General features: G+C 48.5%; 1 protein-coding gene across 2 annotated transcripts in view; it reads right to left on the bottom strand.

The window, feature by feature from the left end:
• The window catches only part of ACER3 (alkaline ceramidase 3), a 98,105-nt gene that overhangs the window by 6,184 nt on the left and 68,286 nt on the right, over window positions 1-23,635 (bottom strand). For both annotated transcript variants that reach the window (XM_063951268.1, XM_063951267.1), the window contains exons 3-6: window positions 12,051-12,103; window positions 10,948-11,000; window positions 9,996-10,077; window positions 7,013-7,048 (exon numbers count right to left, since the gene is read on the bottom strand). In XM_063951268.1, coding sequence (XP_063807338.1) covers window positions 7,013-7,048; window positions 9,996-10,077; window positions 10,948-11,000; window positions 12,051-12,103 — 224 coding nt within the window. The remainder of the gene's footprint in view (window positions 1-7,012; window positions 7,049-9,995; window positions 10,078-10,947; window positions 11,001-12,050; window positions 12,104-23,635) is intronic.

Below are 23,635 nucleotides of genomic sequence, written 5' to 3'. Positions count from 1 at the left end.
GATAATTCTATTTCTCGTAGTCCGTAGTGGATGCTGGGAACTCCGTAAGGACCATGGGGATTAGCGGCTCCGCAGGAGACTGGGCACATCTAAAGAAAGCTTTAGGACTATCTGGTGTGCACTGGCTCCTCCCCCTATGACCCTCCTCCAAGCCTCAGTTAGGATACTGTGCCTGGACGAGCGTACACAATAAGGAAGGATTTTGAATCCCGGGTAAGACTCATACCAGCCACACCAATCACACCGTACAACTTGTGATATGAAACCCAGTTAACAGCATCATAACAGAGGAGCCTCTGAATAGATGGCTCACAACAAGAACCCGATTAGTTAACAATAACTATGTACAAGTATTGCAGACAATCCGCACTTGGGATGGGCGCCCAGCATCCACTACGGACTACGAGAAATAGAATTATCGGTAAGTAAATTCTTATTTTCTCTGACGTTCTAGTGGATGCTGGGAACTCCGTAAGGACCATGGGGATTATACCAAAGCTCCCAAACGGGCGGGAGAGTGCGGATGACTCTGCAGCACCGAATGAGAGAACTCCAGGTCCTCCTCAGCCAGGGTATCAAATTCGTAGAATTTTGCAAACGTGTTTGCCCCTGACCAAGTAGCTGCTCGGCAAAGTTGTAAAGCCGAGACCCCTCGGGCAGCCGCCCAAGATGAGCCCACCGTCCTTGTGGAATGGGCTTTTATTGATTTAGGCTGCGGTAATCCTACCGCAGAATGCGCCAGCTGAATAGTGCTACAAATCCAGCGCGCAATAGTCTGCTTAGAAGCAGGAGCACCCAGCTTGTTGGGTGCCATCAGGATAAACAGCGAGTCAGTTTTCCTGACTCCAGCCGTCCTGGAAAAATAAAATTTTCAGGGCCCTGACTACGTCCAGCAACTTGGAATCCTCCAAGTCCCCAGTAGCCGCAGGCACCACAATAGGTTGGTTCAAGTGAAAACCTGAGACCACCTTCGGGAGAAACTGAGGACGAGTCCTCAACTCTGCCCTATCCATACAGAAAATCAGATAAGGCCTTTTACATGACAAAGCCGCCAATTCTGACACACGCCTGGCCAAGGCCAACAGCATGACCACTTTCCACGCGAGATACTTTAGCTCCATGGTTTTAAGTGGCTCAACCAATGCGACTTTAGGAAATCCAACACCACGTTGAGATCCAAAAAGTGCCACAGGAGGCACAAAAGGAGGCTGAATATGTAGTACTCCTTTAACCAAAGTCTGAACTTCAGGCAGTGAAGCCAGTTCTTTCTGGAAGAAAATCGACAGAGCCGAAATCTGGACCTTGATGGACCCCAATTTGAGGCCCAAACGTCACCCCTGCTTGCAGGAAGTGCAGGAATCGACCCAGTTGAAATTCCTCCGTCGGGGCCTTCATGGCCTCCCACCAAGCAACAAATTTTCGCCAAACGCGGCGATAATGTCTTGCGGTGACATCCTTCCTGGCTATGATCAGGGTAGGGATGACTTCCTTCAGAATACCCTTTTCCTTTAGGATCCGGTGTTCTACCGCCATGCCGTCAAACGCAGCCGCGGTAAGTCTTGGAACAGACAGGGTCCCTGCTGCAGCAGGTCTTGTCTGAGCGGCAGAGGCCAAGGGTCCTCTGCCAGCATCTCTTGAAGTTCCGGGTACCAAGCTCTTCATGGCCAATCCGGAACCCAGAGTATGGTTTTCACTCCTCGCCTTCTTATTATTCTCAGTACCTTGGGTATGAGAGGTAGAGGAGGAGACACATAAACCGACTGGTACACCCACGGTGTCACTAGAGCGTCCCCAGCGATCGCCTGAGGGTCCCTTGACCTGGCGCAATATCTTTTCAACTTCTTGTTGAGGCGGGACGCCATCATGTCCACCCGTGGTCATTCCCAACGGTTTACCCGCATTTGGAAAACTTCTGGATGAAGTCCCCATTCTCCTGGGTGTAGGTCGCCCATCGGAGAATCCTTGTGGCTTCTGCCATCGCCATCCTGCTTCTTGTGCCGCCCTGTCTGTTTACATGGGCGACCGCCGTGATGTCGTCTGATTGGATCAGTACCGGCTGGTTCTGAAGCAGGGGCCTTGCTTGGCTTAGGGCATTGTAAATGGCCCTTAGCTGCAGAATATTTATGTGAAGCGAAATCTCCTTGGAAATTTCTTCCCTGTGTGACTACACCCCAGCCCCGAAGGCTGGCATCCGTGGTCACCAGGACCCAGTCCTGTATTCCGAATCTGCGGCCCACTAGTAGATGAGCCCTCTGCAGCCACCACAGCAGCGACACCCTGTTTCTTGCCGACAGGGTTATCCGCTGTTGTATCTGTACATGGGACCCGGACCATTAGTCCCACTGGAACGTCCTTGCGTGGAGTCTTCCGAATGGAATTATGCTTCGTACGAAGCTACCATTTTTCCCAGGACTCGTGTGCATTGATGTACCGACACCTGTCCTGGTTTTAGGATGTCTCTGACTAGAGATGACAACTCCTCGGCTTTTTCCACTGGAAGAAACACTCTTTTCTGGTCTGCGTTCAGAAACATTCCCAGGAACAGAAGACGTGTCGTCGGGAAAAGCTGTGACTTTGGAATATTGAGAATCCAGTCGTGCTGTTGTAGCACTTCCCGAGAGAGTGCTACCCCCACTACCAACTGTTCTTTGGACCTCGCCTTTATCAGGAGATCGTCCAAGTACGGGATAATAAAAACTTCCTTCTTGCGAAGGAGTATCATCACTTCGGCCATTACCTAGGTAAAGACCTTCGGTGCCGTGGACAACTCCAACGGCCGCCTCTGGAACTGATAGTGACAGTCCTGTACCACATATCTGAGGTACTCCTGGTGAGGGGGGTAAATGGGGACATGCAGGTACGCATCCTTGATGTCCAGGGAGACCCTGTAATCCCCCTCGTCCAGGCTCGTAATAACCGCCCTGAGCGATTCCATCTTGAACTTGAATCTTCTGATATAAAAGTTCAAGTATTTTAATTTCAAGATGGGTCTCACCGAACCGTTGCGGTACCACAACCACTGTGGAATAGTAACCCCTTCCTTGCTGAAGGAGGGGCACCTTGACAATCACTTGTTGTGATTATAGTGTTGAATATCCACCAACACCGTCTCCCTGGCAGAGGGAGGTGCCGGTAAGGCAGATTTTAGGAAACGGCGGGGGGAAGAACTTCTCGAACTCCAGCCTGTACCCCTGAGATACTACTTGAAGGACCCAGGGATCCATGTGAGAGAGCCCACTGTCCGCTGAAATATCTGAGACGGGCCCCCACCGTACCCGGGTCCGCCTGAGCAGCCCCAGCACCATGCTGTGGACCTACCGGACGCAGGGAGGACTTCTGCTCTTGGGAACTAGCTGTGTGTTGCAGCTTTTTCCTCTACCTTTGCCTCTCGGCAGAAAGGATGAGCCTCTAGCCCTCTTGCTTTCCTGGGGCCGAAAGGACTGTACTTGATGATACGGTGCTTTCTTTTGTTGTGGGGTAGCCTGTGGCAAAAAAATTAATTTCCCAGCAGTAGCTGTGGAAACGAGGTCTGAAAAACTATCCCCAAACAGTTTTACCCCCTTATAGGGCAACTTCCATGTGCCGATTCGAGTCGCATCGCCTGACCATTGCCAAGTCCATAACCCCCGTCTGGCGGCAACGGACCTAGCGCTTATTTTTGATGCCAGCCGGCAAATATCCCTCTGTGCATCACGCATGTATAAGACCACGTCTTTTATATGCTCTATTGTCAGCAAAATATTGTCCCTATCCATAGTTATTTTCCGACAGGGAATCTGACCACGCAGCGGGAGCACTGCACATCCATGCCGAAGCAACGGCTGGTCGCAATATAATGCCCTAGTGTGTGACCATATCTTATAGGGTAACCTCCTGCTTTCTATCAGCAGGTTCTTTCAGGGCGGCCGTACCCGGAGACGGTAGTGCCACCTTTTCGGATAAGCGTGTAAGCGCTGTATCTACCCTATGGGGTGTTTCCCCCCGTGACCTATCCTCTGGCGGGAAAGGGTACGCTGCCAATAACCGTTGTAGAAATTATCAATTTCTTACCGGGGGAAGACCACTCTTCCTCACACACCTTATTTAATTTCTCAGATGCAGGAAAAACTACTAATAGTTTTCTCTCACCAAACACAATACCCTTTTATGTGGTACCTGGGGTATAATCATAAATGTGTAATACATTTTTCATTGTCTCAATCCTGTAACGGGTGGACCTATTTGGAGGGTACACCAGTCTCATCGATGTCGACACTGGAGTCAGTATCCGTGTCGACATCTGTGTCTGTTATCTGAGGTAGCGGGCGATTTTAGAGCCCCCCATGACATTTGAGACGCTGGAACAGGCACAAGCTGAGTAGCCGGCTGTTCCGTTTCGTCGACCTTTTATGTAAGGAGTTGACACTTTCACGTAATCCTTCCATAAGTTCAACCACACCGGTGTCGACCCCGCAGGGGGTGACAACATATTTACAGGCATTCGCTCCGCCTCCACCTCATTATCCTCCACATACCTGTCGACACAGCCGTACCGACACACAGCACACACACAGGGAATGCTCTGATAGAGGACAGGACCCCACAAAGCCCTTTGGGGAGACAGAGGGAGAGTATGCCAGCACACACCAGGGCGCTATATATCACAGGGATAGCACCTATAAAAAAGTGTTTTCCCTTATAGCTGCATATATATTGTATACTGCGCCTAAATTGTGCCCCCCCCCTTTCTTTTTAACCCTTTCTGTAGTGTATTAACTGCAGGGGAGAGCTAGGGAGCTTCCCTCCAACGGAGCTGTGAGGGAAAAATGGTGCCAGTGTGCTGAAGGAGATAGTTCCGCCCCTTTTTCGCTGACTTTTCTCCCGCATTTTTATGGAATCTGGCAGGGGTTAATATACATCCATATAGCCCTGGGGGTTATATGTGATGTATTTTTGCCAGCCAAGGTGTTTATATTGCTGCTCAGGGCGCCCCCCCCCAGCGCCCTGCACCCTCAGTGACCGGAGTGTGTGGTGTGCATGAGGAGCAATGGCGCACAGCTGCAGTGCTGTGCGCTACCTTGGTGAAGACTGATGTCTTCTGCCGCCGATTTTCCGGACCTCTTCTTGCTTCTGGCTCTGTAAGGGGGCCGGCGGCGCGGCTCTGGGACCGGACTCCGAGGCTGGGCCTGTGTTCGGTCCCTCTGGAGCTAATGGTGTCCAGTAGCCTAAGAAGCCCAAGCTGGCTGCAAGCAGGCAGGTTCGCTTCTTCTCCCCTTAGTCCCTCGATGCAGTGAGCCTGTTGCCAGCAGGTCTCACTGAAAATAAAAACCTAAAACTAACTTTTTCTAAGAAGCTCAGGAGAGCCTCCTAGATTGCACCCTGCTCGGTCGGGCACAAAAATCTAACGGAGGCTTGGAGGAGGGTCATAGGGGGAGGAGCCAGTGCACACCAGATAGTCCTAAAGCTTTCTTTAGATGTGCCCAGTCTCCTGCGGAGCCGCTAATCCCCATGGTCCTTACGGAGTTCCCAGCATCCACTAGGACGTCAGAGAAATGGGAGTTAGCGATCCCCAATACTATAGAGATTATATTATAACCCCCTATATCTATGCTGTAATCTGACAAAACATTCTCCAAGGGCTCATCTGGGTGGGATCCGGTCAGTCAGAATACAGATGCCGCAATCCCGACACTAATTGGAATGCCGGTGAATAGGGTCACCATCCGGGCGATAGAATCCCCACGGCCGGGATCCCAAATGATCACCCACTGGGACGCAGGAGTGGTAAGCCCCTACCCAGCAGGAGAAGCCATGGACCTCCATTTACTCAGCTGACTTGCAGAACTCGCCTACCTGATTCCGCCCCAGCAGACATGGCTGGGGGAGAGTTCTATGATTATTGTCCCCCTTTATCTGACACCTGAACCCCAGCAATCGGCTTCTTATGGTGGGGAGGGGGTGTTGCTCTTTAACACACATTTTAGCTTTATTTTGTTTTCGCTGTCATGGTTATAGCTGAAGTGTTGGCAGAGTTCAAAGGTTAAGAACATAAGTGATTTCCATGCAGACTCGTGGAATGGGAAGCAGATGTGGACACTGTGAGGTAAGAGATGGTCCCCCACCCGTCACGTGCCCCAGCATGCAGCCAGCGGAGCTCTCTCGGCACATTACACAGAGACGACGCACAGTCAGAGGTCGCTCTGCACAGCTGTAAGACAGATCCATTGTTCTGTGATCACCACCAGCTGCTCCATGTGCGTAACACTGCTTCTCCCAAACCCCTCTCCGGTCCCCGGATTCTTATCTAACTCCCCTGTATTCAATCAAATGTGACAGAACCTCCCAGTACTAGCAGCTCCCTCCCAGTCCCACTGGTGGGATTTAGATATTGCACGGCCTCTCGCAGGTTTCTTCTCTCAGAACAATCAGAACTAGATTTAACATGCAGTCCAGAACCTCATCACCTCCATGTACCTGATTTATAGCAACTGTATCATCGCAGAAATATTAAGGTGTAGGACATTAGTAACCCCCCCCCCCCCCCCCCCTCCCCGATCAGCACTGCACCACCAGCCCTCCATCTGTTTACGTATCACCTAGCCCATGCCATGTCCAAGAGATTCCGAGTCTGACACAGGCTTACCCCCGGGATATGGTGTTACTATGGTGACACACCCAAGAAACGGTACTATGGCGCACATACGATCAAGATACGCCCGACACAGAATAGTTGCGCAATGACGCATACTGGTTGTAGGCTTGTACTGTATGAGCGCGCTGCTAAAAAAAAAACAACAAAAACTAGATGTCGCCGCATTGGAATTTGCGCACGTCTCAGAATCCTGCCCTGGGAATATTCCCCATCCGCTGTGATGCTTCGACTCCATTAGGATACTGAAACTCTAGGAGGATCTAAACAAAACCAGTGACATCACCCACAAGTAGCTCTTCTGTGATTGGTCCTAAACTACCCAGACTCCTCCCCGTTACACAATACATTAATACAATTCTAATATACATGCAGTAACGTTACCTGGTGAAATACTGGCTCCTTCCAGCGTAAGTAAACCTGTAATAGGAACAGACGTGTTATTGTTTATAAGAGATCGTCTCTGTATCTCTTCCATTAACCAATGCAAATCGTCCCTGTGAGGCTCACAATACGGATCAGCCTGTAACCATCTCCCACCCGTCTGCATTACACGGAACCGCATCACTTATATATATTACACCAGAAAGAGACACGGTGAAAGCGACTAATGTTCTGCTGTGCTCCGGAAGAAACAAACAGTCTGGGAGAGCGCTGGCGACTATATATACAGACAATATTTATACATCTACTGCAAAACCTATTACTTACAGATAAAGAAAGAAGGTTGGTGTAGCAGGAGAACGGGTGTGGTTCATCAGGCCGACATGATCATTGAGATCGACATGGAAAAGGGCCGGCATGGAAAAGGGCCGACATGCTTTTTATACTTTTTTGGTGTAGTTTACTTCGAAAAAGTGAGGGGGAACCCCAATTAGAGCACGCTCGCCATGCTGCGCTCGGCACAGGTTACCGTTCCCAATTGTAGTCCACGTGGATCATTAAGTATGAAAAAGGTCCAAAAAAACAAAAAATTATTTGTGAAATACTCATGTCGACCTGTTTCCATGTCGACCTAATGACCGTGTCGGCCTGATGCATCTCGATCAAACATGGTCGACCCAATGTATGTCGACCTAACGACCGTCATCCCAGGAGAACAGCAGAACTGTTACACATTAACCCCACGCTGTCAGCATCAGGAACCTAGCATGGATTACCATCTACATCTTGTCTTTGTGACTTGGTGCACTGTACGGTTTATATTGCTGTATGTAACATATTCTGCCACTAGAGGGAGTATTACCCCTGCCAGCATTACGCACGATACAGGCAGAGACATCGCAGCACTGACTCTAGCTAAGGACTGGGGAGAACACAATGACTACTTGATTGCAGACTCCAGAATTCAGATCTCTACATACAATGCAGATGAACCAGACGGCTTCACGTAGTCCGTAAACCTGTATTTTATACATATGTACAAATAATCTTGCTATATGGCCTCATGTAGTTTCTATGAATATAGTGCATCCATATATGGCTTTATCTGCACCTTAAACATTTTATGCCTCATTTCCAAAAAGCGCAGAATGGTTGAGGCAAAGCGCAAAACACTCTTTATAACAGAGGTGTCCCGGATTTCTGTTGCAGCGCCAATATATGGAGTAAAATCGTGGTGTTTGCGCAGGACGATGGGAGGAGAGTTACAGAGTAGGTGACAGTGTTAGAGAGCTGCACAAAGTAAATGTGTATTTTGGTGGGGGCAGCATCTACGGAACTGTGTGCAATGTCACGTTAAGGAAACGCATGACATCCAGTAAGTTTTGCGGTGTGTAATACTGAAATTCCCTGCAGTACATTTTTCTGCCACCAGGTGGCACCTTGTGAATGCGTGCTAGGCATGTCAGATGAATGAAGAGTATGCAGTGTATGTGTAGTGGCCTTTGTAGATAGAATGACTGCCTTCGCATTCCATCCTAATGTTATCAGCGTGGCAGAACACACACCCGTATAACGGAGGGCAGCAGGTGACTGACAGCTAATTTTAATATGGCGCTTTTTCTCCCATAGGAATGAACCGGTCACTGTTACTAAACCCCCACTGCCAGTGACCCAACTGCACTGGAAGGACTCTCTATAGATAGAGTCAGAACAGAAAAGTCACCTTAATGTGTCTCTAAACCCATCACCCTTTATACTAGGGGTGGGCAACAGGCGGCCCGCGGGCCGGATGCGGCCCGCAGACCGATCCTGCCTGGCCCGCTGTGCCCCACCAGAGTGCAATGACAAGCGGCCCGACATGCCGCTCGTCATTGCACTGCTCTCAGACGCATCGTCGCTGAGCAAATCCCGGTCACGTCACAGGGTCAGCTGACCGGGATTTCCTATGTTATCATGCGCTGGGCGGCACGGGGGGCGGGCACTGCAGTGAGCAGGAGCGGCGGCCGAGAAGTGCCAGCCAGTGAGGAGAGGAAGCGGCGGGCAGCGAGCGGGAGCAGGAGAGGCCACATCAGCAGTGACTCCGGCCGGCAGCAGCGCAGATCGGACAGCGGGGATCTTCTGCCACTGTGACAAACTGGTAAACCCCCTGTCCAGCCAGCCCCTGGATCACTGCTTAAGCTGCCATATAGGTTTAGGGGTGGGGAGGGAGGGGAGTTAACTGCAATATGGGTTTAGGGGGGGGGGGGGGGGGGGAAGGGGGATAGGGACTGTCTGCCGTAATGTGTAAAAACGGGGGCGCCGTCTGCCGTAATGTGTAAAAACGGGGGCGCCGTCTGCCGTAATGTGTAAAAACGGGGGCGCCGTCTGCCGTAATGTGTAAAAACGGGGGCGCCGTCTGCCGTAATGTGTAAAAACGGGGGCGCCGTCTGCCGTAATGTGTAAAAACGGGGGCGCCGTCTGCCGTAATGTGTAAAAACGGGGGCGCCGTCTGCCGTAATGTGTAAAAACGGGGGCGCCGTCTGCCGTAATGTGTAAAAACGGGGGCGCCGTCTGCCGTAATGTGTAAAAACGGGGGCGCCGTCTGCCGTAAGGTGTAAAAACGGGAGCGCCGTCTGCCGTAAGGTGTAAAAAGGGGACGCAGTCTATCGTAATGTGTAAAAAGGGGGACTCCGTCTGCCGTAATGTGTAAAAAGGCCACGCAGTCTGTCGTAATGTGTAAAAAGGGGGACGCCGTCTGCCGTAATGTGTAAAAAGGGATCTCTTTTTGAGTATTTTGTGTGTGGCCCTCGAATATTCGCTGGAAGTGTTAAGCGGCCCCCCAGCTGAAATAATTGCCCACCCCTGCTTTATACTGTGTACTTTACAGCCTTGTGGTCCCAGTTTGTCGCTCCTCTCTTCCGAAGGAGAACAACAACTATAGCAAAACATTTTCTTACAGCAAACCAATTAGCGAGGGATAAAAGGGACAAAGATGAGCACTTACTGTGGTTACTATTAAACTGAAGAGAATTAATAGAACAAGCAGCAAATAATTGTAGGAATTTTTGTTCTTGAAACATTCAAATCTGAAAGAAGAGACGGAAAAGGTGACGTTACAGGATGCAATAGTAGAAGACGGTCACAATATATATATATATATATATATATATATATATATATATATATATATATATATATATATATATATATATAAAAGGTTTCCCAGTAACAGGAACTGTATGGCGCTACTGCCGCTCCCTGGCTGAACCCTATCGCATACAGGAGTGCGGATTACTAACCTGACATTTCTAGTGGAGGTAATTACTCACTGATGTCAATCAATACGATTTAATTCACCCACAACAGAACACCCAAATAGAACTACATTCCATTTATGTAACAGTTCTACGCAGAGCAGGGGCCACCTTCATTACTGACCGCCATGCATGCGTTACGCATCAGTCCGACAAACGCTCGGCTGCCGCTTCCACCTTTATGAACACAGAACCATAAACAGACCCAGAAGCAGCCGCCATCCATGACGCTGCAGGCTATTAATATCATGAAGCACGAGAAGCTAAGGGCCTGGGTTCAGAACGGCCGCACTGCCGACGCCAGACTCAGTGGAGTTCATGCACAAAGCGTTGTAGTTTCGATTAAGACGCATAGGCTCTCATGTATTGGACGTTCTAGTGCAGGGACAGAAGTCGCAGACGTGTGCCCGGCAAAAACACCGCTGCGTTTGATTCAGAATGAGCTCTAGTCTGAATTGGGTCTACGTTACACTACCATTAAATAAAGAATCCCCGGTGCAATCCACAATGTCATGTGTACTGCAATTTTCAGTAAAACATAATATAAATATGCATGTGTATTAGAATGGTACGATACTGTAAAATGCTATAATAGAATCATGACGACAGTCTAGCAAGTGGCAGCGACAGAGAAGTACTTACAGACAGTAAACAAAGACACTGCAGCTGTAGATCATGGGCAGTTCGTCCAATAGCTGCAGAGAGGAACATAAAGAGGCGATAATATACAGCAGCCAGCACACTGCATCTACAGCACAAGCAGCACTGAACTGTCCCAATGCAGAGTGATTGCAGTAACATCCCCCCACGCTGCAAAGCGCAGCACCAAAATGCAATAGGCAGCGAGGGAGCTCGATACACAGAGTGGCCGGCTGCAGGGAGATAATCTTCTAGCAGCCGCCAATAACAGAGGGGACCTTTAACCAATGGGAAACGGAGACTATTTTCCTGACCGATGCACAGATTTATAAACCGGTGAAATAATTCTCAAACGTGGCAGTCATGTTTCACGTCTCTTAGTCTTTCACTGGGAAAACACATTGTGATGCAAGATATACATTCCATCTCTTTCTAATTATGATTCCACTGAAGATTGTGCAGGGAAATGATGAATTACTCTCCGCGCTGCTTGTTCTAAGGGCGACTCCTCAATTTCCTGTCAAACCTTCTTGGCCTAGGTCTGGAATTTCAGTCCGTCATTCTCCACTTGTTCAGACATTACGGAGGCCAATCAAATGTTTGTTCGTTTTTTTCAAGTACCGCAAAGGAATGCGTGCCCATCAGAGCAATTAAACTGATGCTCTGATCGGGCCCCCATTACTTTTAAAGCATCCAAAAGCCCCGGGTTTAGCTGTGCAAAGCAGATGAACCAGACTAAGATCATGCGCACAGCGTTAAAAGTCCTGTTTGGGCGCACAAACTGAAGACTCTTTTTGCACATTTCTGCTCGATTCCAAACGAGGAGGCGAGCAAAAATGTCCAAATTGCTGACGTTGTACGCAACCTGGTGGCAGGCACCAAGAAATCACCCCCATTGAATACCAAAAATAAGACAGCCACGCAAGACTCCTTCCTGTAATACTTTCTCCTTAAAGGGTAAACGGTAACTAAAACACAAATTACAGCGTTGTCAGGCAGCGCAGAACTGGGCACCCTGCCCTCTCCCACTATTCCACACCGCAGCCAGCACTGAGTAGGGCGCATGGGGGTAAGGAGTGGGCACAGCTTGCACTGCAATGCGTTACCTGCATTTCATACTGTAGCGTCATGTGAAACCACCAGGACCCCATCCCGACAGCTGCAAACACAAGAAGATACAACTAATTTGGTCATCGGTGTGGTTATATCGATAAAGGTCTGACATCTCAGCGCTCCTGACGTTCACAACAGAAAAATACATACAAATATTTAGTAGACCGCAACTAAAAACAGACGTTATGGTAAGAACTTACCGTTGATAACGTGATTTCTCTTATGTCCACAGGATAACATTGGGATATGGTTGAGCGACAGCGGAAATGGCACCAACACGGTCACAAGCTTTCTGGCCTCCCAGGATGCATCGGGGCTTCCCCATATAGTCCCGCCCACTGACTCCGTCAAATCAGTTCTTTCCACAGCGATTTAGGCAGGAGCATCAGGTAGAAACCTATTCAGGCGATAAGAACACACATGCACACCCTTCCATACAAGAGGGAAGAGGTTTAGTGATTGTCAAGATCCTCAAATCAGGTGCGTCAGGGTGGGATCCCTGTGGACATAAGAGAAATAACGTTATCAACGGTAAGTTCTTACCATAACGTCTATTTCTCTGGCTGGGTCTACAGGATTATCCACAGGATACAATTAAGATTCCCAAAGTCAATTTTAGTGGTGGGGACGTTTCTGATTACACAGGAGGACCTTTCGCCCGAAGTCTGCATCATGAAAGGCAAAAGTATCCAAGGCATAATGTCTAATGAATGTGTTTACGAAGACCATGTGGCTGCCTTACAAATCTGTTCTGCTGAAGCACCCTGTTGTGCTGCCCATGAAGGACCTACCTTACGTGTAGAGAGTGTGCAGAGACATTAGCCGGAGTAGGGAGATCTGCATGAGAATAAGCTTCTGATATTACCATTCGGAGCCATCTTGCGAGCGTCTGTTTACTAGCAGGCCATCCTCTTCTATGAAATCCGTAGAGGATGAAGAGAGAATGTTTTCCTGATGGCACTAGTACGATCTATGTAGATTCTTAAAGCTCGGACTACGTCCAGCGACGCTTCTCCCGCAGATAGTCCCGATACCTGAAAAGCTGGGACTACAATCTCTTCATTCAGGTGAAACTTTGAAACCACCTTCGGAAGATAACCAGATCTAGTTCTGAGAACTGCTCTGTCTGGAAAAAAACTTAGGAAAGGAGACTTACACGATAACGCTCCTAAATCTGACACTCTTCTGGCTGACGCCATTGCCAGTAGAAAAAGTACTTTAGCCGTTAACCATTTAAGATCTGCTCTCTTAAGTGGTTCGAACGGAGGTCCCTGAAGGAATCTAAGAACTAGAGTCAAATCCCAGGGAGCTGCAGGAGGAACAAATGGAGGTTGAATATGTACAACTCCCTGAAAGTAAGTACGTACATCCTGTAAATCAGCAATCTTTGGCTGAAACCACACAGTTAACGCTGATACTTTAACTCTCAAGGAAGCTACTTTCAAACCTTTATCCAATCCTGCTTGAAGAAAATCCAAAACCCTGGATACTTTAAAAGATCTTGGATTTAAACTTTTTTCAGTACACCAATGAATATAGGCTTGCCATATTCTATGATGCACATGAGCTGAAGAAGGCTTTCTTGCTCTGAGCATAGTTTGGATCACTTGTTTTGAAAATCCTCTAGCTTCTAAGATAGAGGTTTCAACAGCCACACCGTCAAAGACAGAAGATCCAGATGACTGACAAGGACCCTTTATGAGCAGATCTGGACATTGAGGGAGCAGTATCGGTGCTTCCACGGACATTCTCAGTAGATCTGTGTACCAATGCCTTCTTGGCCAAGCTGGGGCTATTAGAATTATTGCTCCCTTTGCTTGCTTTATTTTTCTCACTACTCTGGGTAAACAGAGATATTGGAGGGAACAGATACGCCAGATGAAAGGACCGCTCCTGGATCCTTTGTTCTCGATCCGTACCTCGGAACTTTGTTGTTCAAACGAGACGCCATAAGAGCCATCTCTGGTAGACCCCATCTGTTCACTATTGTCTGAAACACTTCTGGGTGTAATGCCCATTCGGTTTCCTGAATGGTGTGTCGACTGAGAAAATCCGCTCCCCAGTTCAGTACACCTGGGACAAACACTGCCGACAATGCTGGGAGATGAAGTTCTGCCCATCTTAGAATGGGAGTTACTTCTTCCATCAATCTTTTGCTGTGAGTTCCTCCTTGATGATTGAGGTATGCTACTGCTGTCGCATTGTCTGAGCGAATCTGGACCGGTCTTGCTTACAGACTGTCCTTTGCCTGAACTATATATGGCCCTTATCTCCAACAGATTTATTGGCAGGCGACTTTCCCTTGCGGTCCATTTTCCCTGGAACCAAAGGCTTTAGAGTACCGCCCCCCAGCCTTGCAGACTGGCATCTGTTGTCAGGACTTGCCATTCTTTTATCCAAAAGGGTCTCCCCTTGTTTAAATGGTCTGTCTGTAGCCACCACGCTAGAGACCTTTTTACGTTTACTGGAAACTTTATCATCTGCTTTTTTATCGTCTGATGATTTCCGTTCCATTTGGTCAGAATAAGGTGCTACAATGGTCTGGAGTGAAATTGCGCATATTCCACCATATCGAAGGTTGATACCATCAGACCCAACAGTCGCATTGCTGCATGGACTGACGTCTGGGCGTGCAACGCTTCCTGAGCCATGACCTGCACCATGACTATCTTTCTCTGGCAAGAGAACTTTCTGTAGGTCTGAATCCAATATGGCCCCCAAATGAACAATCCGCTGTGACGGAGTCAGAGACGACTTTTCCCAATTTATGAGCCACCCTTGTCTCTGCAAACAAACTATTGTCTGTTGAAGATGGCTCAAAAAGTAACTCCTGCGATTGTGCTAGGATTAACAGGTCGTCGAGGTATGGGAATATTCTTATCCCCTGTTTGCGCAGACAAGCTGCCATAACCACCATAATTTTGGTAAACACCATGGGTGCTGTTGCTAGCCCAAAGGGCAAAGCTTGGAACTGAAAGTGTTCCTGGAGGATGGCAAACCTGAGGTAACACTGATGTGACAGTGCTATAGGCACATGTAGGTAAGCATCCCGTACATCCAGAGATACCATGTAATCTCCCAGTTCCATAGCCAACATTATGGAGCGTAACGTCTCCATGTGGAACCTTGGAATCCAAATGTATTTGTTCAACATTTTCAAATTGAGAATTGGTCGAAATGACCCATTTGGCTTCCGGATCAGAAATAGATTGGAGTAAAACCCCTGTCCCCTTTGTGATGGCGGTACTGGGACAATCACACCTGACTGCAGTAATTTTTGGACTGTTTCTTGCAGGGCATTGGCCTTCGACTCTATACGAGACGGGCTGGTGCAAAAAAATCTTTGGAGGAGGCTGCCTCCTGAATGGGAACCCATACCCCTGAGATACCACCTTCTGCACCCAAGCATCTGTTGTCGACTGTTGCCATATGTGTGCAAAACGAAGGAGTCGGCCCCCAACCCTGGAATCCTCCAGGCGGAGGCCCGTCTTCTCAGGCTGATGGTTTCTGTTCAGGCTTGGAAGCTGGCTTTTTGGTAGCCCACTGCTTCCTACCCCTGGTTTTAAACTGGGGTTGCATAGACTCCTGTTTAGCCTTAGCTTTGCCATCGAAATGGCCGAAGCTTTGAACCCCTAGACTTAGTGTTATAACTAGTCGGAAATCTGACCTTCGACTCAGCTTCCGATTCTAGAATGTCTGACAATCGTTTCCCAAACAATATATTACCAATGAAAGGTAATGCTTCCAATTCCTTCTTGGATTCTGCATCTGCTTTCCAAGTACGCAGCCAAACTACTCTACAAGCGGCTACCGTCAAGGCTGATGCTCTACAAGCGATTGTACCCATGTCAATTGCCGCTTCTTCCAAGTATTGGGCAGATTGTCTTAAACGGCTTAAATTATACTCTTGCTCCCTATTAGAAGAGAGAGGTCATTCCCTAGTTCCTCTATCCATTCGCCCATTGCCTTTGCTATCCAAGCCGAAGCCATAGCAGGTCTTACCACTGCTCCTGCGAGAGAAAATATATTTTTCAAGAAGCTATCTACCCTTCTGTCTGTAACATCATTTAGTGAGGTAGAGGACAGTGGTAAGGCAGATTTATGCACAAGTCGCAGTACATGTGCATCTACTTTTGGAGGAACTTCTCTTTTCGAACAATCCACAGCTGGAAATGGATAATAAGATTTTAAACTTACCGGTAAAACTTTTTCTCGTAGTCCGTAGAGGATGCTGGGGACTCCATAAGGACCATGGGGATAGTCGGGCTCCGCAGGAGACATGGGCACTATAAGAAAGACTTTAGATCTGGGTGTGCACTGGCTCCTCCCTCTATGCCCCTCCTCCAGACCTCAGAGGAGACGGACAGTACGAGGAAAGGATTTTTGTTAATCCAAGGGCAAGATTCATACCAGCCACACCAATCACACCGTATAACTTGTGATATACTATCTAATTAACAGTATGAAAAACAACATAGCACCGGTCCAAAACCGATGAAACTATAACATAACCCTTATGTAAGCAAAACTATATACAAGTCTTGCAGAATTAGTCCGCACTTGGGACGGGCGCCCAGCATCCTCTACGGACTACGAGAAAAAGATTTACCGGTAGGTTTAAAATCTTATTTTCTCCAACGTCCTAGAGGATGCTGGGGACTCCGTAAGGACCATGGGGATTATACCAAAGCTCCCAAACGGGCGGGAGAGTGCGGATGACTCTGCAGCACCGATTGAGCAAACAGGAGGTCCTCCTCAGCCAGGGTATCAAACTTATAGAACTTTGCAAAGGTGTTTGAACCCGACCAAGTAGCAGCTCGGCACAGCTGTAGTGCCGAGACCCCTCGGGCAGCCGCCCAAGAAGAGCCCACCTTACTAGTGGAATGGGCCTTAATCGATTTAGGCAACGGCAATCCCGCCGTAGAATGCGCCTGCTGAATCGTGTTACAGATCCAGCGAGCAATAGTCTGCTTTGAAGCAGGGGCGCCAATCTTGTTGGCTGCATACAGGACAAACAGTGCTTCTGTTTTTCTGATTCTAGCCGTTCCGGACACGTAAATTTTCAAAACCCTGACCACATCAAGGGACTCGGAATCCTCCAAGTCCCGTGTAGCCACAGGCACCACAATAGGTTGGTTCATATAAAAGGAAGAGACCACTTTTGGCAGGAATTGAGGACGGGTCCGCAATTCCGCTCTATCCATATGGAAAACCAGATAGGGGCTTTTATGTGATAAAGCCGCTAATTCCGACACTCGCCTAGCCGAAGCCAAGGCTAATAACATGACCACCTTCCAAGTGAGATATTTCAACGCAACCGTTTTAAGTGGTTCAAACCAGTGTGACTTACGGAAACTTAACACCACGTTAAGGTCCCAAGGCGCCACCGGAGGTACCAAAGGAGGCTGAATATGCAGCACTCCCTTGACAAAAGTCTGTACTTCTGGGAGAGAAGCCAATTCTTTTTGAAAGAAAATGGATAAGGCCGAAATCTGAACCTTAATAGAGCCTAATTTTAGGCCCAAATTCACTCCAGTTTGTAGGAAGTGAAGGAAGCGGCCCAGGTGGAATTCTTCCGTAGGAGCATTCCTGGCCTCACACCAAGAAACATATTTTCGCCATATACGGTGATAATGTTTAGAGGTCACGTCCTTCCTAGCCTTTATCAGCGTAGGAATGACCTCATCCGGAATAACCTTTTCAGCTAGGATCCGCGTTCAACCGCCATGCCGTCAAACGCAGCCGCGGTAAGTCTTTAAACAGACAGGGCCCCTGTTGCAACAGGTCCTGTCTTAGAGTAAGAGGCCACGGATCTTCTGTGAGCATTTCCTGCAGATCTGGATACCAGGTCCTTTGTGGCCAATCTGGAACAATGAGGATTGTTCTCACTCCTCTTTTTCTTACTATTCTCAACACCTTGGGTATGAGAGGAAGAGGAAGAAATACATAGACCGACCGGAACACCCACGGTGTCACTAGGGCGTCTACAGCTACTGCCCGATGGTCTCTTGACCTGGCGCAATACCTCTGTAGCTTTTTGTTGAGACGGACGCCATCATGTCTATCTGGGGCAGTCCCCACCGACTTGCAATCTGTGCGAAGACTTCCTGATGAAGTCCCCACTCTCCTGGATGCAGGTCGTGCCTGCTGAGGAAGTCTGCTTCCTAGTTGTCCACTCCCGGAATGAACACTGCTGACAGTGCGCTTACATGATTCTCCGCCCAGCTAAGAATTCTGGTGGCTTCCGCCATCGCCGCTCTGCTCCTTGTGCCGCCTTGGCGGTTTACATGAGCTACTGCGGTGACGTTGTCTGACTGGATCAGAACTGGTTGGTCGCGAAGTAAGGTCTCCGCTTGCCGTAGGGCGTTGTATATGGCCCTTAGTTCCAGGATGTTGATGTGAAGACAAGTCTCCTGACTTGACCAAAGACCTTGGAAATTTCTTCCCTGTGTGACTGCTCCCCAACCTCGGAGGCTCGCGTCCGTGGTCACCAGGATCCAGTCCTGAATTCCAAACCTGCGGCCCTCTAGAAGGTGAGCACTCTGCAGCCACCACAGGAGAGATACCCTGGCCCTGGGGGATAGGGTGATCAACTGACGAATCTGTAGATGTGACCCGGACCACTTGTCCAATAGGTCCCATTGGAAGGTCCTTGCATGGAACCTGCCGAAGGGAATGGCCTCGCATGATGCCACCATCTTTCCCAGGACTCGAGTGCAGTGATGCACTGACACCTGTTTTGGTTTCAATAGGTTCCTGACCTGAGTCATGAGTTCCTGAGCTTTTTCTATTGGAAGATAAACCTTTTTCTGGTCTGAATCCAGAATCATGCCCAAGAAGGTTAGACGAGTCGTAGGAACCAACTGCGACTTTGGGATATTGAGAATCCAGCCGAGTTGCTGTAACACCTTCAGAGAAAGTGATACGCTGTTCAGCAACTGCTCTCTTGATCTCGCTTTTATGACAAGATCGTCCAAGTACGGGATAATTGTGACACCTTGCCTTCGCAAGAGCACCATCATTTCCGCCATTACCTTGGTAATGACAATCCTGTACCGCAAATCTTAGGTACGCCTGATGAGGTGGATAAATGGGAACATGAAGGTATGCATCCTTTATGTCCAGAGATCCAGGCTGGCGATGACCGCTCTTAGCGATTCCATCTTGAACTTGAACCTTTTCAAGTATAGGTTCAAGGATTTTAAATTTAATATGGGTCTGACCGAACCGTCCGGTTTCGGGACTACAAACAGGGTCGAATAATATCCCCTTCCTTGTTGAAGCAGGGGAACCTTGACCACCACCTGTTGAAGATACAATTTGTGAATTGCAGTTAAGACTATCTCCCTTTCCTGGGGAGAAGATGGTAAGGCCGATTTGAAAAACCGGCGAGGAGGCACCTCTTCGAATTCCAGCTTGTAACCCTGAGAAACAATTTTCTATTGCCCAGGGATCCACCTGCGAGTGAACCCAGATGTGGCTGAAAACTCGAAGACGTGCCCCCACTGGGGCGGACTCCTTTAGCGGAGCCCCAGCGTCATGCGGTGGATTTTGTAGAGGCCGGGGAGGACTTCTGTTCCTGGGAACTAGCTGTGTTGTGCAGCTTTTTCCCTCTGCCCTTACCTCTGGCAAGAAAGGACGCACCTCGTACTTTCTTGTTGGTCTGTGATCGAAAGGACTGCATTTGATAATGTGGTGCTTTCTTAGGCTGTGAGGGAATATAAGGCAAAAAATTTGATTTACCACCTGTCGCTGTGGAGACCAGGGGGTAAATTTACGAAGGTGGGAGATTTTTAGAACTGGTGATGTTGCCCAAGGCAACCAATCAGATTCTACTTACCATTTATCTAGCTGCTTCTAGCAGATAGATATAATCTGATTGGTTGCTATGGGCAACATCACCAGTTCTAAAAATCTCCCACCTTAGTAAATTTACCCCCAGGTCTGAGAGACCTTCCCCAAACAATTCCTCACCCCTGTAAGGTAAAACCTCCATATGCCTTTTTAAGTCGGCATCACCTGTCCATTGCCGGGTCCATAGGACTCGTCTAGCAGAAATCGACAGAGTTTATTCTAGAACCCAGTAGACTAATGTCTCTTTGAGCATCTCTCATATATAGGACAGCATCGTATATCGAATACATTTAGCCACTTTTGGCTGTAGCTTTGCATCATCGTAGTCGACACTGGAGTTAGAATCAGTGTCGGTATCTGTGTCAACTATTTGGGATAGTGGGCGCTTTTGAGACCCCGAAGGTCCCTGCGACATAGGGACAGGCATGGGTTGAGTCCCTGGCTGTACTCTAGCTTCAGCTTTGTCTAATCTCTTGTGCAATAAGTTTACATTAGCACTTAAAACATTCCACATATCCATCCAGTCAGGTGTCGGCGCTGCCGACGGCGACACCTCATTTATTTTTATCTCTTCCTCCTCCTGAAAGCCTTTTACCTCAGACATGTCGACACACGTGTACAGACACCCACACACACAGGGAATCCTCTTATCTGAGGACAGTTCCCCCAAAAGGCCCTTTGGAGAGACAGAGAGAGAGAGTATGCCAGCACACACCCCAGCGCTATATGACCCAGGAAGAAACACAGTAATTTAATGTTTACCCAGTAGCGCTGTTGTATATTATCTGCGCCAAATTATGTGCCCCCCCCTCTCTTTTCAAACCCTCTTGTCTACCGTGGTATAAGCAGGCGAGAGTCCGGGGAGCGTCCTCTCAGCGGTGCTGTGGAGAAAAAATGGTGCTGGTGAGTACAGAGGGAGAAGCCCCGCCCCCTCGGCGGCGGGCTTCTGTCCCGCTCAAATAGTGTAAAATTGGCGGGGGCTCTTACATATATACAGTGTCCAGCTGTATATATGTCCTTTATTGCCAAATAAGAGGTTTACATGCTGCCCAGGGAGCCCCCCCTGCGCCCTTACAGTGACTGCCGTGTGTGAGGTGTATGGGAGCAATGGCGCACAGCTGCAGTGCTGTGCGTTACCTCAGTGGAGATCAAGGAGTCTTCTGCCGCCTCTGAAGTCTTTTCTTCTCATACTCACCCGACTTATATCTTCCGGCTCTGCGAGGGGGACGGCGGCGCGGCTCTGGGACGGACGGCAAGGGTGAGATCCTGCGTACCAATCCCTCTGGAGCTAATGGTGTCCAGTAGCCTAAGAAGCAGGACCTATCTGCAGAGAGTAGGGCTGCTTCTCTCCCCTCAGTCCCACAATGTAGGTAGTCTGTTGCCAGCAGAGCTCCCTGAAAATAAAAAACCTAACAAAAAACTTTCTATCAGCAAACTCAGGAGAGCTCACTGAAAAGCACCCAGCTCCTCTGGGCACAGAATCAAACTGAGGTCTGGAGGAGGGGCATAGAGGGAGGAGCCAGTGCACACCAGGAACTAAATTCTTTCTTAAAGTGCCCATGTCTCCTGCGGAGCCCGTCTATCCCCATGGTCCTTACGGAGTCCCCAGCATCCTCTAGGACGTTAGAGAAAATAAGAATTCCATCTTTTTGGAATCTTATACTTTTTACTGGGCGTCGCCCAAGATTCTTCCATCATTTCCGTCAGCTCATCTGACGCTGGGAATTCAGCTTTAACTGATTTTGCTCGTTTAAACACAGGTGCTTTAGACTTTGACACCGTCTTGGCTGGCTCTTCCAAAGAGAGAACAGCCTTCACAGCATCAATAAGTTCAGCTATATCCTCTGAACTAAAACTCTGCGACTGATCATCATACGGAGTATTTGAATATACTGTATCATCATCTGTCGTATCATCTTGTGTAGTCTGCCACATAGACGCATCTGTCTTAGTCTTACCTGTCCCTTGGTTACTTGTAGAGGCTACTGGAACCAAGCCGTAGCAAGGGAGCTGCATGTATGGGTTAATAGTGTAACCTAACCCTTGAGGTGGTGCTACCGGAGTTACCCTGTCCGCTATCGAAGATAGAGTCTTTGCGAACATATTCCATGGTGGCTCTGTTGGTGGTTGAACCAACTCCTGTTTTTTACTTTGCTGAAAAGCAAAACAGTTCGCACACAACCCCTCATAAGTGACCAACTGGTCCATACCAATTAACCCTGTCTTACCAGATAAGCATGTTAGGGATGTAGGAGTGCCTGAAAAATTCTCCTCGTCACTTTTGCCGCTTACAGACATGGTAATAATCTGTTAATGACTACACAATTTGTGACTGAAAATCACCTACGGTATATATGGATATATAGAAGTGAGATCAATCTGACCACAGCCGTGCACCTGAATTGAGGGTCAGAACGGGACTGACAACATAGTAAAGTCAGCACACATACTAGCAGTCAGTCACATGTTAAGGCATTAGACATTGTCATATGAGAATACAACCCCCTAGACAACTTACAAGTAAGTAGGAAAATTGTACTTCTGTTTTTCACTGGTTTTTTTCAAACATCACATGCAGAAACCACAGTAATTATACAGATCTCATATGCAATATGTACTAAAAATTAACAATTCAAACTAACAAGTAGAGAGAATTTTTAGCACTGTATACCCTTCCTCCATAGAGCGGGATACAGGGAGACTCACCACACTTCCATATCCAAGCAAATTCGCTCGTAAGACGCTGAGTGGATTCAGACGCTACTGATGTACACTAACGCACCGGATAACTGATAACGGACACAGTCGCTCACTGACGGACACGGACGCTCAGCGACTTCCACGTGTATGCAAACGCTAAAGGCCTGCGACTCGGTCTAGGCGGGATCTCTAGTGTACACAACCGCAGCGTCTAAGCTGCGACCGAGTACCCTCGTGGTAGCGTCTGAGACGGAAGTGAGGTCATTTAGTTTATGGACGGGAGACGCGCGGAAACTGGTCATGAACTCAGAGGAGCGGCGGCCAGGAGAGCGTCTGAATACCCCTGTTGACTTAAACCCTAAGGATCGCGACCTCTGCCTAGTCCTGGAGCCTATGATCCCTAGAGCGTAGCGCTGTCGCACTCGAGATGTTCGGCGCATCAACACACTGATTGTAGTCTCCACCAATACAGTGTAGCTGTGTCCTGACCCCTCTAGTAAGAGGGAATCCATAGACTTACCTTCCCCCCATGCTCCGGCCACAGCCTGGTTACGTCTGCTGGACCTGCTAGAACATCCAACACAGACACCTGTCGAGACTGCACTGTATCGCGAAGGTAAGCGTTGTTAAGAACCGGTGGGGAGTTGTTGGAGCGACTCTTTCCAGTATGCGTTTAAGACGCTGTTAAGAAAAGTCGCTCAAAACATAGTAAGTCTATAAAAATAACATAATAAAAGCTTCAGGCTGCTTTATTCACAGCAGCCCTGTGACTATGGCCCGGCTTCCTACCGCACCAAGCAAAAAACTGATTTGACTGAGTCAGTGGGCGGGACTATATGGGGAAGCCCCGATGCATCCTGGGAGGTCAGAAAGCTCGTGACCGTGTTGGTGCCATTTCCGCTGTCGCTCAACCATATCCCAATGTTATCCTGTGGATAATCCTGTGGACCCAGCCAGAGAAATACACACCAGTGTTGTCACTGCATGCCCCTTAGGAGCCAATGGGATTGCAGCTGTCATTATC

This window comes from Pseudophryne corroboree, chromosome 2 (assembly GCF_028390025.1).
Source record: "Pseudophryne corroboree isolate aPseCor3 chromosome 2, aPseCor3.hap2, whole genome shotgun sequence".
NCBI classification, from domain to species: domain Eukaryota; kingdom Metazoa; phylum Chordata; class Amphibia; order Anura; family Myobatrachidae; genus Pseudophryne; species Pseudophryne corroboree.
This window is presented reverse-complemented; position numbering and strand designations above follow the sequence as displayed.